At 38.7% G+C, this 13,079-nt stretch overlaps 1 protein-coding gene across 1 annotated transcript; it reads left to right on the top strand.

Moving 5' to 3' along the window:
- Positions 1 to 1,253: 1,253 nt before the first annotated feature.
- On the top strand, positions 1,254 to 1,931 carry LOC116762110 (calmodulin-1-like). The gene has a single exon (XM_032648873.1). The coding sequence runs from the start codon at positions 1,309 to 1,311 to the stop codon at positions 1,756 to 1,758; it is 450 nt and encodes a 149-aa protein (XP_032504764.1). The 5' UTR covers positions 1,254 to 1,308; the 3' UTR covers positions 1,759 to 1,931.
- Positions 1,932 to 13,079: the final 11,148 nt, after the last annotated feature.

Here is a 13,079-nt window from a genome sequence, read left to right as displayed (position 1 = left end):
CAAACAACGATTGGACCGTGGATCAGTATTTCAAGCAAACAGTCTTGACTGTTTTACCAGCATAATCCCAGGATCTTCACTTTAAGCCAATGTTCTTTGCCCTAAGAGAGCGTCACGGAAAGCATTTGTTTCTTTGTGACTGAAGAACAATTAATTTAGTTCAACTCACTTCGTTGAGCATGTACTATGTGAAAAAACCGTACCTAGTCCATAAATCCTAGTTCTCCACAACCATAACCACTGGAGGCTGCTGTTTCAACACACCAACAGAGGCAGTGAATCTCTAGAAGCAAAACAATCTAGGCCAAAATAAATTAGTAAAGGATGTCTGAGGGTAAGTGGTCTTTTTTTAAATTGATATAAAATTTATATCCAGTGAAATGCACAGTTGAGTACTCTCTTCCACATGATTTTTTTTCCACCTTGAATTCTGTGAAACCAGTTTGCCCTGGACTTTCTCCTACATCTTTGGCTATTCCACCCCTCTCTCATCATAGTTACCTATCACTTCACTAAATGTTGGTATTCCAATGTCTAAGTTCTTCTCTTCTCAGGTTACATATTCTCTTTATACTGTGTTGCTTTCAATAACCTCATCAGCACCACATCTACAAATCTAGACCCTATTTCCCATCTGCTCCATTAGTACATATCCAACAAGCAATGGGACCTCTTTGCTTAGTGGTCCCATAAGAACTTTAAATTTGTCATGTGCAAAAATGAACTTATTGCCTCTCACTACAAACATGCTTTTAATTATGTTTTCATTATTGGCACTAATGAAAACATACTTTTCAAAACAATTCAAGCAGTCGAGCACTTTTGTGTGATAAGGGATGTGTCAAACATTATAAATCAGGTAACCCTCTTTTGGGAGAACTGATTGTTGAGCCATTTATTCACGCCAAACCTGGCCATCATTCTGGAGCTTTCCTCCTTCCTCATTGCACCCACCCAAAATCCCCCCAAAATTTCACCTCCCCCTCATCATCGTGGTCCTTGCTTCTTTCTCTGGAATCTCTCAAATCTGTTTCTTTCTTCAATCACTGGCCTTGTCAAAAATCTTTCTACTTTCTTTCCAGACTTCCACACAGGGAGTATCGTTGCAACAGATTCAGACTCTGTTCCTGAGGCATAGAGGTAACGGAGGGATGAATTCTGATTGGAGATTTACTCATCAACCATGTGTTGAGTTTCTGTTAGGCATAAAATAAGTCAATTAAAGTAGCAGAACAGAATTAGTCCGAGTGGAGCGAGCGAGCTGAGTGGTTGTGTAGTCGAGTCCCGGAGACTGGTAGCGCTTGCAGCATGGCTGACCAGCTGACTGAAGAGCAGATGGCAGAATTCAAAGAAGCTTTTTCACTATTTGACAAGGATGGTGATGGAACTATAACAACAAAGGAGTTGGGAACTGTAATGAGGTCTCTTGGGCAGAATTCCACAGAAGCAGAGTTACAGGACGTGATTAATGAGGTGGATGCTGATGGTAACGGCACAGTTGACTTCCCGGAATTTCTGACAATGATGGCAAGAAAGATGAAAGACACAGACAGTGAAGAAGAAATTAGGGAAGCATTCCGTGTGTTTGATAAGGATGGTAATGGCTATATTAGTTCAGCAGAGCTCCGCCATGTGATGACAAACCTTGGAGAGAAATTAACAGACGAAGAGGTTGATGGAATGATCAGGGAAGCAGATACTGATGGTGATGGTCAAGTAAACTATGAAGAGTTTGTACAAATGGTGACAGCAAAGTGAAGACATTGTACAGAACGTGTTAAATTTCTTGTACAAAATTGTTTATTTGCCTTTTCTTTGTTTGTAACTTATCTGTAAAAGGTTTCCCCCTATTGTCAAAAAAAATATGCATGTATGGTAATTAGGACTTCATTCGTCCATGTTTTCTTCCCTTATCTTACTGTCATTGTCCTGAAACCTTATTTTAGAAAAATTGATCAAGTAACGTGTTGCGTGTGGCTTACTCTGGATGTATCTAATAAGCCCTTCTGCACATCTGAACTTAGATGGAGTTGGTCAAATGAGGGAACATGTGGGTGATGCCTTTTTTTTAAGTAGTTTTCTTTAGGAACTGTCAGCATGTTGTTGTTGAAGTGTGGAGTTGTAACTCTGCATGGACTATGGACAGTCAACAATATGTACTTAAAAGTTGCACTATTGCAAAACGGGTGTTTTATCCAAGTACTCGTACACTATTTTTTTTGTACTGCTGGTCCTGTACCAGAAACATTTTCTTTTATTGTTACTTGCTTTTTAAATTTTGTTTTAGCCACTTAAAGAAAATCTGCTTCTGGCACAATTTGCCTCAAATCCATTCCAAGTTGTATATTCGTTTTCCAATAAAAAAATTACAATTAAAAAATAAATAAAGTAGCAGAACATAAATATAATTGAATAATAAAGTAGATAACTCATTATGGGAATATCTTCTAAATAATACCTATTTAATCCATAAATTTTTTCTCTTGTCAACTCGTTCTATGCTAATCTTCTAAATAGATTGTTATTTGAATACCCACTTCTGATTCACCTTGAATCCTATCTTAGGTTTAGACTCCCCTGAGACTGTTGTTTCCAAGGGTTTATGCTATTTTGGGAGACATTTTCTAGGCTGCCTTTTCCAGCTGCTGTTGTTTTATCTCTGTCATTCTCTGGTGGTACCTGCCTGCCCACAGGCTCAAATTGCTACACTTGAAAATCTATTCACCCTACTTAGTGTAAATTAAAGGGGTTGCTTTATTTGGCTTTCAAGCCTACTGCATCACAGAAATCTTAGTTAACAGCAGGGTTTGAGGACGCCTAGTTAAATTTCCCAACCAGTGGTGCTGGGATTGCTCTGAGCTCTGACATGCTGTCTTGATGTTAGCTCACATGACAAAAGAGGCAAAAAATAGCTGAACGATACAGCTGGGAAACGTATGTAGATCACCCAGCTTTAAAAGGGACTCAAAATAAGTCACATGCTTTCTCTGCTCTTCTCTTTCCCCATTCGTTCATTTCCAGTGTTTCTCATCTCATATCATTATGGACAGTGGTTAGCTTAGTACCTCCCTCTGCACATGCTCATGGAAGGGACAGGATTTTTACTCTTTCCCATTGGCAAGAAGGCCTCTGATCCCCTTGTGTCTTCTGCTCCTCACATGCTTTTTACTGTTGGAAGAGGAATGAGTAATACCAGTGAGAATGATTCAGTGGTCTGTCTAAAGCGAAAGTTGAGGTCCTCACTCTCTTCTTCCTCCCGCCCCCTCTCCGTGGTACCCAAGTACCTAAGGGTAGACTTGATTCAGCCTCATGTCCTCTCCTGCTAACAGAGGCAGCTCAGAGTCTTCCAGGCCTTCAGATCTACTTCCAGAAAGGAATCCCAGGATTCTGGATTTGAGGGTAAAGAAAAAGTAACAGGCCCAATTTTGTCCATACTCCAAGGTACATTGTTAAATCCAGCTCTACAAGTAATGAAAGTCCTATTTTGAAAATGGGGCACCCTCTTCCTGTTATTTGTTTTTCACTTAGGTTGGGATTTCAGGGGAGCCTAAGCATCACTCCTTCCCTCTAGATTATGAACCAGTTTGGGCCTGTGGTCAGGTAAGCAGTGGGAGAAAAAGAAAGAGAGAGAGGCACAAAGGGAGAGAGGGAGAGAGAGAGAGACAGGTCAATCAGCTGAGGTAAAAATTACTTCATGCAACATTACATCAACCACATTAAACCATTTCCAGTTGGGACCCAATGACGCCATGTCCTCAATGGTTTATGTTTGTTTAATATGCATTTGCCTGGAAAATAATAATTCCATGACAAGCATAGTGCCAGACACAAGAGTTTCAACAATGAACACAGGAATACATTCCTTAGTTTAATGGGGCTTATATATTTACAGTCTAAAAGGAAGGATACATAAGTAATGTAGAATGAGCTTTATACTCAGCCAGGCCAGAAATCAGATTGTGATTCCATAAGTGATTAACTGGGATAAAATACATTTAGTCGGTTATTTTCTAAATTTTTTATTATGATAGGTAGCCATGGACATTTTATGAGTATTGTTTCCTATTATAGAGTCAGAGCAGAATAGTAAGAAGTGAACTGGATTAGGACTCGAAAGACTTGAGTGCTCGTTCAGGCCCATGAACAGCTTGCCTTTTGCCTCTGTGAAGGTCATTAATTTTTCTATAGCTCTCTTTCCTGTCTGCATTTTGGAGAAATCCACAGTAGTGTGGTGAAGATTTTGGGAGACTGTGAAGGTAAAGAATCAAACCTTGGTACATCCTAGCTCTGTAGTGAATGCCAGTTCCTCTTCCTTCTCTCCCCAGCCCAGTGTACTCTTTAGTCCTCTCCAATCTTACCACAACTAGCATTGGACTCTGGACTTTTCAGGAGACAGGGGAGGGGTGGGGTAGAGGATAGAGATTATTTTGTAAGTGTCTTTGTACAAGTTGCCAGTGGGGGCAAAATAGAACCATCCTTCCAGAGGGAAATCTCATGACATCTTCTACTTACATTCATATACGTGGCAGTGTTTTCACATCTTTAGCTTCTAAGATCAGAAAATATAAGCTTTGCCTAGATTTTTAAGATACTTTTCAAACTCTAACTCATATTTAAACTAAATATACCAAGTTTTCACAGAATGGGGGGAATGTAAGTTCATAACCAAACTATTTGTTATTCTAAAAAAAAAAGAAGACATTTCTAACATACAAGTTGCTGACATTTGCCAGTTTATTTGCAAAATACCAGTGTAGCAAGAGGGAATTTGTCTATGAATGTTCACATACTGAATTCCTTGTGTTAAGCAACTCTAAAACATACTCTCTAGTTTTAGGATCCCAAAGTTTCACCTGTTTTAACACACGTTTCTTGATCCCCAGTGTGGAGAAAGAAATGAATCTATTTTGTTTGGAATTATTCATAATGCTCACTCAGTTCATAATTCAAAGAGCCTGTTGAGAAGCCTACACTTTCAGATATAATAGAACTTTATTGTAAGGTGTTTCATCAGTTATGTTATAAAGATAGATACTTGTTCAGATTATCCATAGCACTCTTTTAAAATAATAGTTACTGAGATTAGTTTATATTGCAGAACTTGTTCTAGGGTCTGTAATATAATTCAGTCTTCCCAGTAGTCCTCACTTCTGAAGTTGAGGGAATTACCACTTAATGAGTTAAGTTGATTGACCCAAGGTCACGTGTATAAAATAGCAGAAAGAAGATAAAAAATCCTAAATTTCAAATTTTTTTCTTCCTACCACATCATGTTGGTAAGTACTTAGAACAGTGGACCCCCTACAGTAAGTTACTCCTAGAGGTCAAATTAAGTGTAAAAAATAATTCAACAGAACTACATACAGCTTACGGTAGTCGCGTCTCTTCTCTTTCCAGATGCTCATTGATTCATTCTAAGAATTCTCTCAGCCCCTACTGTGTGCCGGGAGACAAAGCATGCACTTGAGACACAGGTAAGCAATACTGTGTTTGATCTTCAGCGCTCACCGTTCTTGCCCAATTGCTAGATGAACAGATATCTTCCAATAATAAGTCACGTAACATTAGTAAAAATAAGGAGATGATTTCTTGCTGTTTTAAATCACATTTTTGTTAGAGGGATACTTAAAGAAAGTTTGTTTCTTACAGTGAAGAGTGCTTATGATTCAGTAACTACTTGATCCTCTCTTCAATATCTTCGTCAAAATCAAGCAAAACAGAATTTACTCAGAAACTTTCAAAGTCATTGTGGAATGACCCCATTTTTATCAATCTAACCATCTCTTTATCTCTCTCTCCTTATCTATCCACCACCCATGCATTCATTCACCCCCCATCTATCCGTAAATACATGCAATATGTAAATAGATTTATTTCCTTATTTGCATAAGCAAGATCTGAAATGATGTAAACAATATTAGTAAATTTTTTTAAGTAGAGAGATTTTGTTTTTTCTACTTTTTTGTATTTTTATTATGATTTTTTTTATTTAAGCAATTTTTACCAAAAAAGTGCTTTTAAAAAAAATACAGACAGTAGCATTCTGTATGGCCTAAGCATTCTCAAGTAGAAAGGTTAGGCGTGCTTTGATACACTCTCTAAAGTGGACCACTCTACTTTCTGTAGGGCAGAAGGCTCTTTGTTTTTTTTTTTTTTTTTTTAGAAGGCTCTTTGAATTGGGGATGACATCTCTTCTCTTGGTTTCAGTTAGTCACCTTTCATATGTCATGATACCCATCTTGTTGAATTTTTATATACATGCACTAAAGCCCTGGCTTGGAAGTGAGATACAAACCCTGATCATAATCATCGTCTTATTTGTCTGTGTTGCAGACATACAGAGAAACAGTTTTATTATTAACAAGGCTGGTTTCCACCAAGGATACAGATTTTGAAATCTGATCTATGTTAAAGGATTTTTCGAAAGGATTTCTTGTTCTTAGGATTCACTGAAAAAATCTTAGTAGGGCTTCAAAATGGGGACGTCAGCAGAGGATTTAGAGGGTTTTGATTTCTTGGCTCACTTAGCTTAAGGCAGGTATTTCAAGGTGGGAAACTAATTAGGATAGGGCAAAGTTCATAATATAATAGTTTATCAGTGGTGATCGTAGCATGATGAGAGTCTTGAAGTGAGTTTGACAAATGAGCTGTTTGCCCACATGAGGAATCTAAAGTAGGAGACATTTTTGCCAAGGTGAGCAAACTGTTTGTTCAGATATATAGGTTTGTAGGAATTTACTAATGCAAACAGGGAAGATACCTGTTGTTTTACAGTCTTAACATTTCTGGGCAATGTGCCAGGAACAAATGATTAACTCTGTTGACAGAGGTGTCCTCAGCTCACAATCATGTGAGTTAAGCTATGTGGATGCAGGTGGCCCCAATTCTCATACCTCTGTAATTTTCCTGCTTCCCAGTCCAACAAAAGATTTCTTTTTTCTCTTGGGAAGTGACTCTTTCCTTTGTAACAAATTTGTTATATTTGAGTATAACTAGAGTATAACTACACTTAGCTGTGTCTTCTTAGAGGATAGGGGTAATGCTTTATTTTTATCTCTACCCTTTAGACCAAAGCTTAACCTTATGCATAGATGGTTCTTCAAAATTTTTCTATTGCATTTAAATTTGGTTACTTGCTTTGCTTCCTTGTGAGCCCCTTGTCTCTGGTTATCTCATATTCCTAATCTAGTCTTCCTTTAGTAGAACAAGTGTTTCTTGAGCATCTATTTTATGCCAAACATTGTGTGAATTCACATGTTCTTAAACTTGAATTCCATTTGAGTCACTCTGAGAGTTTTAAAAATAAAATATTAAGGAGCTTTAAAAAAAGTGCTAGCCAGGCCAGCCCCCAGGGTTTCTGATTTAATTGATTTGAGACATGGCGTAGGCATCAGCGTTTTTTAAATCTCTATTTTAATTTTCAGCCAAACTTGAGTGCCACATCATAGTTAGAGGAATCAGTGATGAAAAATGCACATGTGGTTTCAGAGAGCTTGGTGGAGGAAGAAACATTTTACACAAATACTCAGGATAATAATTGTTTGGAGAAAATTACAGCAAGTACTTTAAAGGAAGAGTTCAGGAGAGAACTTACAGCATCGTTACCTAAATTTCCTAAGGGGTCAGAAGAGGATATCCTGGGAAAGAGACATTTAGGGTGAGACTTGAAGGATGAGTAGAAAGTAACCAAGTGGTAAAGGAAAGGAAGAAAGAAGGCATGCCTTGGGACTGAAAAGATTGTGATGAGTGAAAGGATCAGAGAGAAGGCCAGCGTGGGAAAGTCCAGTGAATGCGGAGCTCGTCGTAGTGTAATGATTGCGGTGAACTAAGCAGGGGCTAACTAACTCTATCGGGGCTTGTAGGGCAGTGAGTGACTTCTGACTTTATTCTAAGGGTAATGGGAAGCCATTTAAGGTAGAGACTTGATCCAAAATGTATTGTAGAAAGCTTCCACTAGCAGCAGATATTGAAGGAATGAATCTGCAGGAGGGGAGATGGGCTAGGACTCTGTAAACTAGGAGGAATGGAGACTGTCGAAGGCAGAGGGGAATGATAGGTTTGGACAGGAGAGGTTGACGTGGTGATGGGAAAAAATGTAAAGATTTGAGATATTCTTTGGTGGTACAATCAATAGGACTTTTCAATGGCTTGAGTATAGCTATTTGTTAATAATTGGACAGATAGAGAATTGCGCTGATTCTACCAGCACTCGCATTCTATAATTATATCACTTTAGTTTATTCAAAGAATCTTGAGTCACACACATTAAAGCATGACATAGGTTCATTTAAAGTTCTTGAGCACTCCACATATTTCAGGCACTGGGTCATTAAGTCAATACAATCTTTTTTTTGATGTTTTAGGGGAAGAAAGGTGCTTGAGAAACTATAACTCCTTAGGAATATCTGAGAAAATTCAAAACTGTCTTTTTAAATCCAGTACCAAGAAAGTTGTCTCTTTTGCTGTGTTCACATATTGAAAGTGAGCTGAGCAGTGTGAGCGTGCTAGAGTGCTCTGTTGAGTGATCCATCCTTACGAGAGTTTAGATTAATGACGATCATTTTGCTACAGATTAACCTCCTTGGTTGGAGTGCTTTATGTTTCAGAAGGAAGCATAATGAAAAGGCCATCCTTCCATTTGTAGTAAGTATAAAATTCAGTCTTTTCCCTAATATGTTAATGTTCACACGTCTGTAGTGAACAAGATGATATTTAGTAAAACAAGTTAATATTTAACATAGAAACAATTTAGATTCACTCTGGACTCCCAAGAAAATTCATTATTTATATGTTTAAGTACCTTTACTTATTATTGTAACATCGTATACATTTCCTGAAGCAAATTTTGAAATAGTATTTGGAAATCTTGCAGAGGTTGTCAAAGCTATATAGCTGCTGGCTAATATTGATTGCTTTACAAACTTTTATGAATTCCTACTCAAGCGTTTCATTAACTCTATTGTGGCCCAAAATTTCTGATACTCTATAAAGATACTCTATTTTCTAAAACAAATTCTAGTCAGATTTGTAATTGCTAAGCCAGAAATGGAATTGAAATTCAGACAATAGCTGTAATGATGAATATGTGTCATTATACATTTGTCAAAACCTATAGAGTGTACAACACTAAGAGTGAACCCTAATGTAAACTGTGGACTTTGTGGTGAAATAATGTATCAGTGTAGGTTCCTCAACGGTAACAAATGTATCACTCTGGTAAGGGATATCGAACAAGGCTGTGCGAATGGCTGAGTGGTATATGGGAAATTTCTGTACTCTCTGCTCACTTTTGGTATGAACCTAAAACTGCTCTAAAAAATAAAAGTCTATTAAAAATATAGTTGAGCTTCCCTCGTGGCGCAGTGGTTAGGAATCCTCCCGCCAATGCAGGGGACACGGGTTTGAGCCCTGGTCTGGAAAGATCCCACATGCCGCGGAGCAACTAAACTTGTGCACCACAGCTACTGAGCCTGCACTCTAGAGCCCACCAGCCACAACTACTGAGCCCACCTGCCACAACTACTGAAGCCTGCACACGTAGAGCCCGTGCTCTGCAACAAGAGAAGCCACCGCAATGAGAAGCCCATGAACCACAAAGAAGAGTAGCCCCTGCTCGCTGCAGCTAGAGAAAGCCCGCGCGCAGCAACAAAGACCCAACGCAGCCAAAAATAAATAAGTAAAAATAATGAAATTCCCTTAAAAAAATAAGTAAAATATAAAAATGCAGGCACTGTTACAATTCACATACTATATGGAAAACTATGCTAATGAGATAGAAGTCTGGATGAGGAAAAACATTACAGAATACAGGTGTCCCAGTGGAAGAGTCACAGGGTCATCTCATCATTATGCTTTGGTATTGAAGCCTGGTATAACTGTGTGGTATGCTACTCCTAGTCCAGGGCACGTTGCTTATTTTTGTCTTGGCACTGAATTTGTGTCAAGAAATGCACAATACTTTTAACCCCCTTGGAGGTATACTATGCGGTAGAACTATGTTATGACCAGTAGGAGAAGGTAGCGTGGTGAATGTGTTTTGTGTGTGTGTGTGTGTGTGTGTGTGTGTGTGTGTGTGTGTGTGTGTGTGTATAAGGGGGAGGATGGAGAGGAGGGGAAGAGGGGAAGGGAGGGAGGGGGGGGATTGATTTTGTAAAGATTAAGAGACAATAGACTCATGATTCAGTTTTCATTTCAAATCCCAGCTCTGCTGTTTTCTGCCCTGCTTCCTCAAGCAAAATGAGTTAAATTCACTTTAACTTTAAAACTGTGATAATATCACTACCTCTTGTATTGTGGTGAGGATTAAATGATAAAGTGCTTATATTTGACTTAGCACAGTGGGTGTCACAGATCAGTGCTGCTCACTGTGTGACCTTTGGTAAGTCCCGTAACTGCTTGGGGTCTCCAGTTCTTCATCAGAAAAGAAGGTCATTGCACAAAACTATGGGTTGATCCCTTCCAGCTGTAAAATGCCATATGCTTTTCTTTGCTAACTGCACCTCAAGGGAAACAGTCCTGTGACCTATTTTCTCATTAATGCCATTTAGTGAACCACAGGACTAAATATTTTACTAAACTGGAGAAATCAAAACATCATTATTTTTACAGGTAGGTTTTCATTTTCCCTCTGAAAACCCGGCAGATGTTGGAATATTGAGAACATAGAGAAGACAGTTTCTATTACATTTCCTGCATGGTAGTAGAGGGAGAGCTTATTCTGCTCTTACACAGATATTTGTGCAAGTGTTGTCGGCCAAATTCTAAAACCACACATGACCCAGGACTAAGATTGCCAGATAAAGTTCAGTAGTACACTCCGGCATATTTGAATTTTAGCTAAACAAGTGATTTTTTTTAGTATAAATATTTTCCAAATATTGCATGGGACAGTCACTAAAAATTATTCTTCGCTTATCTGAAATTCAGATATGACTGGGAATTTTGTGTCTTTATTTGCTAAATCTGATGACCTTATATCAACAAAATTCACATGGCTATTATTTTAAACTTCTACCAGAAGGAAAAGAACCACAGGTATCTTCAAATCTTACCTCTCCTCCATATTCCCACAGCCACTTGGTTCAGGGTCTGCTGTGGACTAAATGTTCTTGTCCCCCCACAGTTCACATGTTGAAGCCATAGCGCCCAGTGCAATAATATTTGGAGGTGGGGCCTTGGGAGGTAATTAGGTTTAGTTGAGGTCGTGATTTGGGTTTGTCATGAGAGATTAGTGTCCTTTTAAGAAGAGAGTCTCTCTCTCTCCTCCATGTGAATGTACATTGAAAAGGCAGCCCTCTTCAAGACAGTAAGAAGGTTCTCAGCAGGAACCACATCCTCCAGCCTGTTGATCTTGAATTTCCTGCCTTCACTACTATGAAGAATAAATGTCTGTTGTTTAAGCCACCCAGTTATGGTATTTTGTGACAGCAGCCTAAGCCAACTAATGTTCACTGAATTATCTCTAAGGCTAAAATGCTCAGTAGTTTCCTAATCTCCTTAGTTTCATTTATTCTTCCATTTGGTTTGATGGAAATTTCTAATAAAACATGCTACGCGGATGAATTTTATCAAACTTGTATAAAATCATATCACTGTGCTGCTTAATATCCTTCAATCCTTCCTCCTCATCTTCCAAATTCATTACTGGGGCATAAAGGTTGTAAATGGTTATGGGAGGCCATCACTTTTCAGAAGTTTACAAGGTAGTCTTTGAAATGACAAGGTTTTTATCCAGGGTCTGCCAGTTCCTACCTGCTATCTGTGTTAACCTCTCTGTGCCTTAGTTTCCTTACTTGTGGAAGGAAACATAACACTACCCAGTGTGTATGTCTATTGTGGTGTCTGAATGGATGAAATATATTGGTAGGTTGGAAATACTGAGCAAGAACTTGGCACAGAGTAAAGTCTTAAGAAATATTAGCTGTAATGTAATTTTCATATTTTAATAATGTCATATAATGTCATTTCCATAATGACTTGGCCCCTTCCTCCCCTCCTACCACAAGGCTGTACTTTAAAAGTTCATCTATCTTTTATGCCTGCATTCCTGGAGCAAGTATGCATCTGCGATACCTCTCATCCTTTGCCAATGCTGTTTTCTCTGCTTGGGATGCCTTTTCCCCTAGAATTCACTTTTCCAGGCAGCTCAAATGTCTTTTCTTTAGGAAATCTATCCTTGACTTACCATGAATAGTAGTTCCTGTCTAAGCTGACACTGCCTGAAATGTCTTACTAACCTCTAAACTTATATATGAGGTAACTAATTTATTAAGTGCTTCCTTGAAAATGTTCATTTCAGCAAGTCATCAGCAGAGTAGAAAATCCTTTGTCATGTGAGTTCCTTAGAGGGAGCGCCTGAGTCAGGGATTTGGGTGCACTATGATTATGGAGAATGTGCTTTTTCGGAACCACTTAAGAGTGAGGAAAGCAGGATAGGGAAGAAATAGATGAGAACTGATGTGGTCTTACATATAGTCTTGCTTTAGTCTAGGGGCGAGGGGATATTCTGGAACATAGCTTGTACTGGAGTTGTCCCACCTAGAGGTGGGAGTCATGTTTAACCTGACAAAAGGCATCTCCCCTACTTGGCCAAGGACAGTTTTCCACAGAAGGTTACAGATTTGAACATGACTTGCAGGTCTTCTGGAGGATGAGTGCACTTGTCTGAAAAGAGTATCTGCACAGGCACCAGATGTCTGCTGGTGTCTTTTAACTGGAGAGGACTTACAACCCTTCAGTTTAATACCTTTGTTTTTCTGCTGAAAAACAAATGATTAAGTGATCTGTCCATATCCAATTGTAAATTAATATCTGTAATTAGAACCTAGGTCTTCTATTTTCTAAGCAGGAGCTCTTTGCATTACAGAAAAGATCATTTACTTCTTTGTATTTTCTGTTATTGAATGGGACTGCATACCCATTTATTCACTGCAATGACTGGTGACTTTACTGAGATTCTGGGTCCCCAAGGCATGCTCGCTGACCTATTTGGAAGGGACAGCCTATGACCATGACAAAGAAACTCAGCTACCTGATTTAAATGAGAGTCAAGCTCACAGTAGACATGAAAGGTAGTTTTA

The sequence above is a fragment of the Phocoena sinus genome, chromosome 11 (assembly GCF_008692025.1).
Source record: "Phocoena sinus isolate mPhoSin1 chromosome 11, mPhoSin1.pri, whole genome shotgun sequence".
NCBI lineage: Eukaryota > Metazoa > Chordata > Mammalia > Artiodactyla > Phocoenidae > Phocoena > Phocoena sinus.
This window is presented reverse-complemented; position numbering and strand designations above follow the sequence as displayed.

Excerpts from the sequence above, each read along its gene's own strand:
- LOC116762110 (XM_032648873.1), top strand. The coding sequence starts at position 1,309 with ATGGCTGACCAGCTGACTGAAGAGCAGATGGCAGAATTCAAAGAAGCT.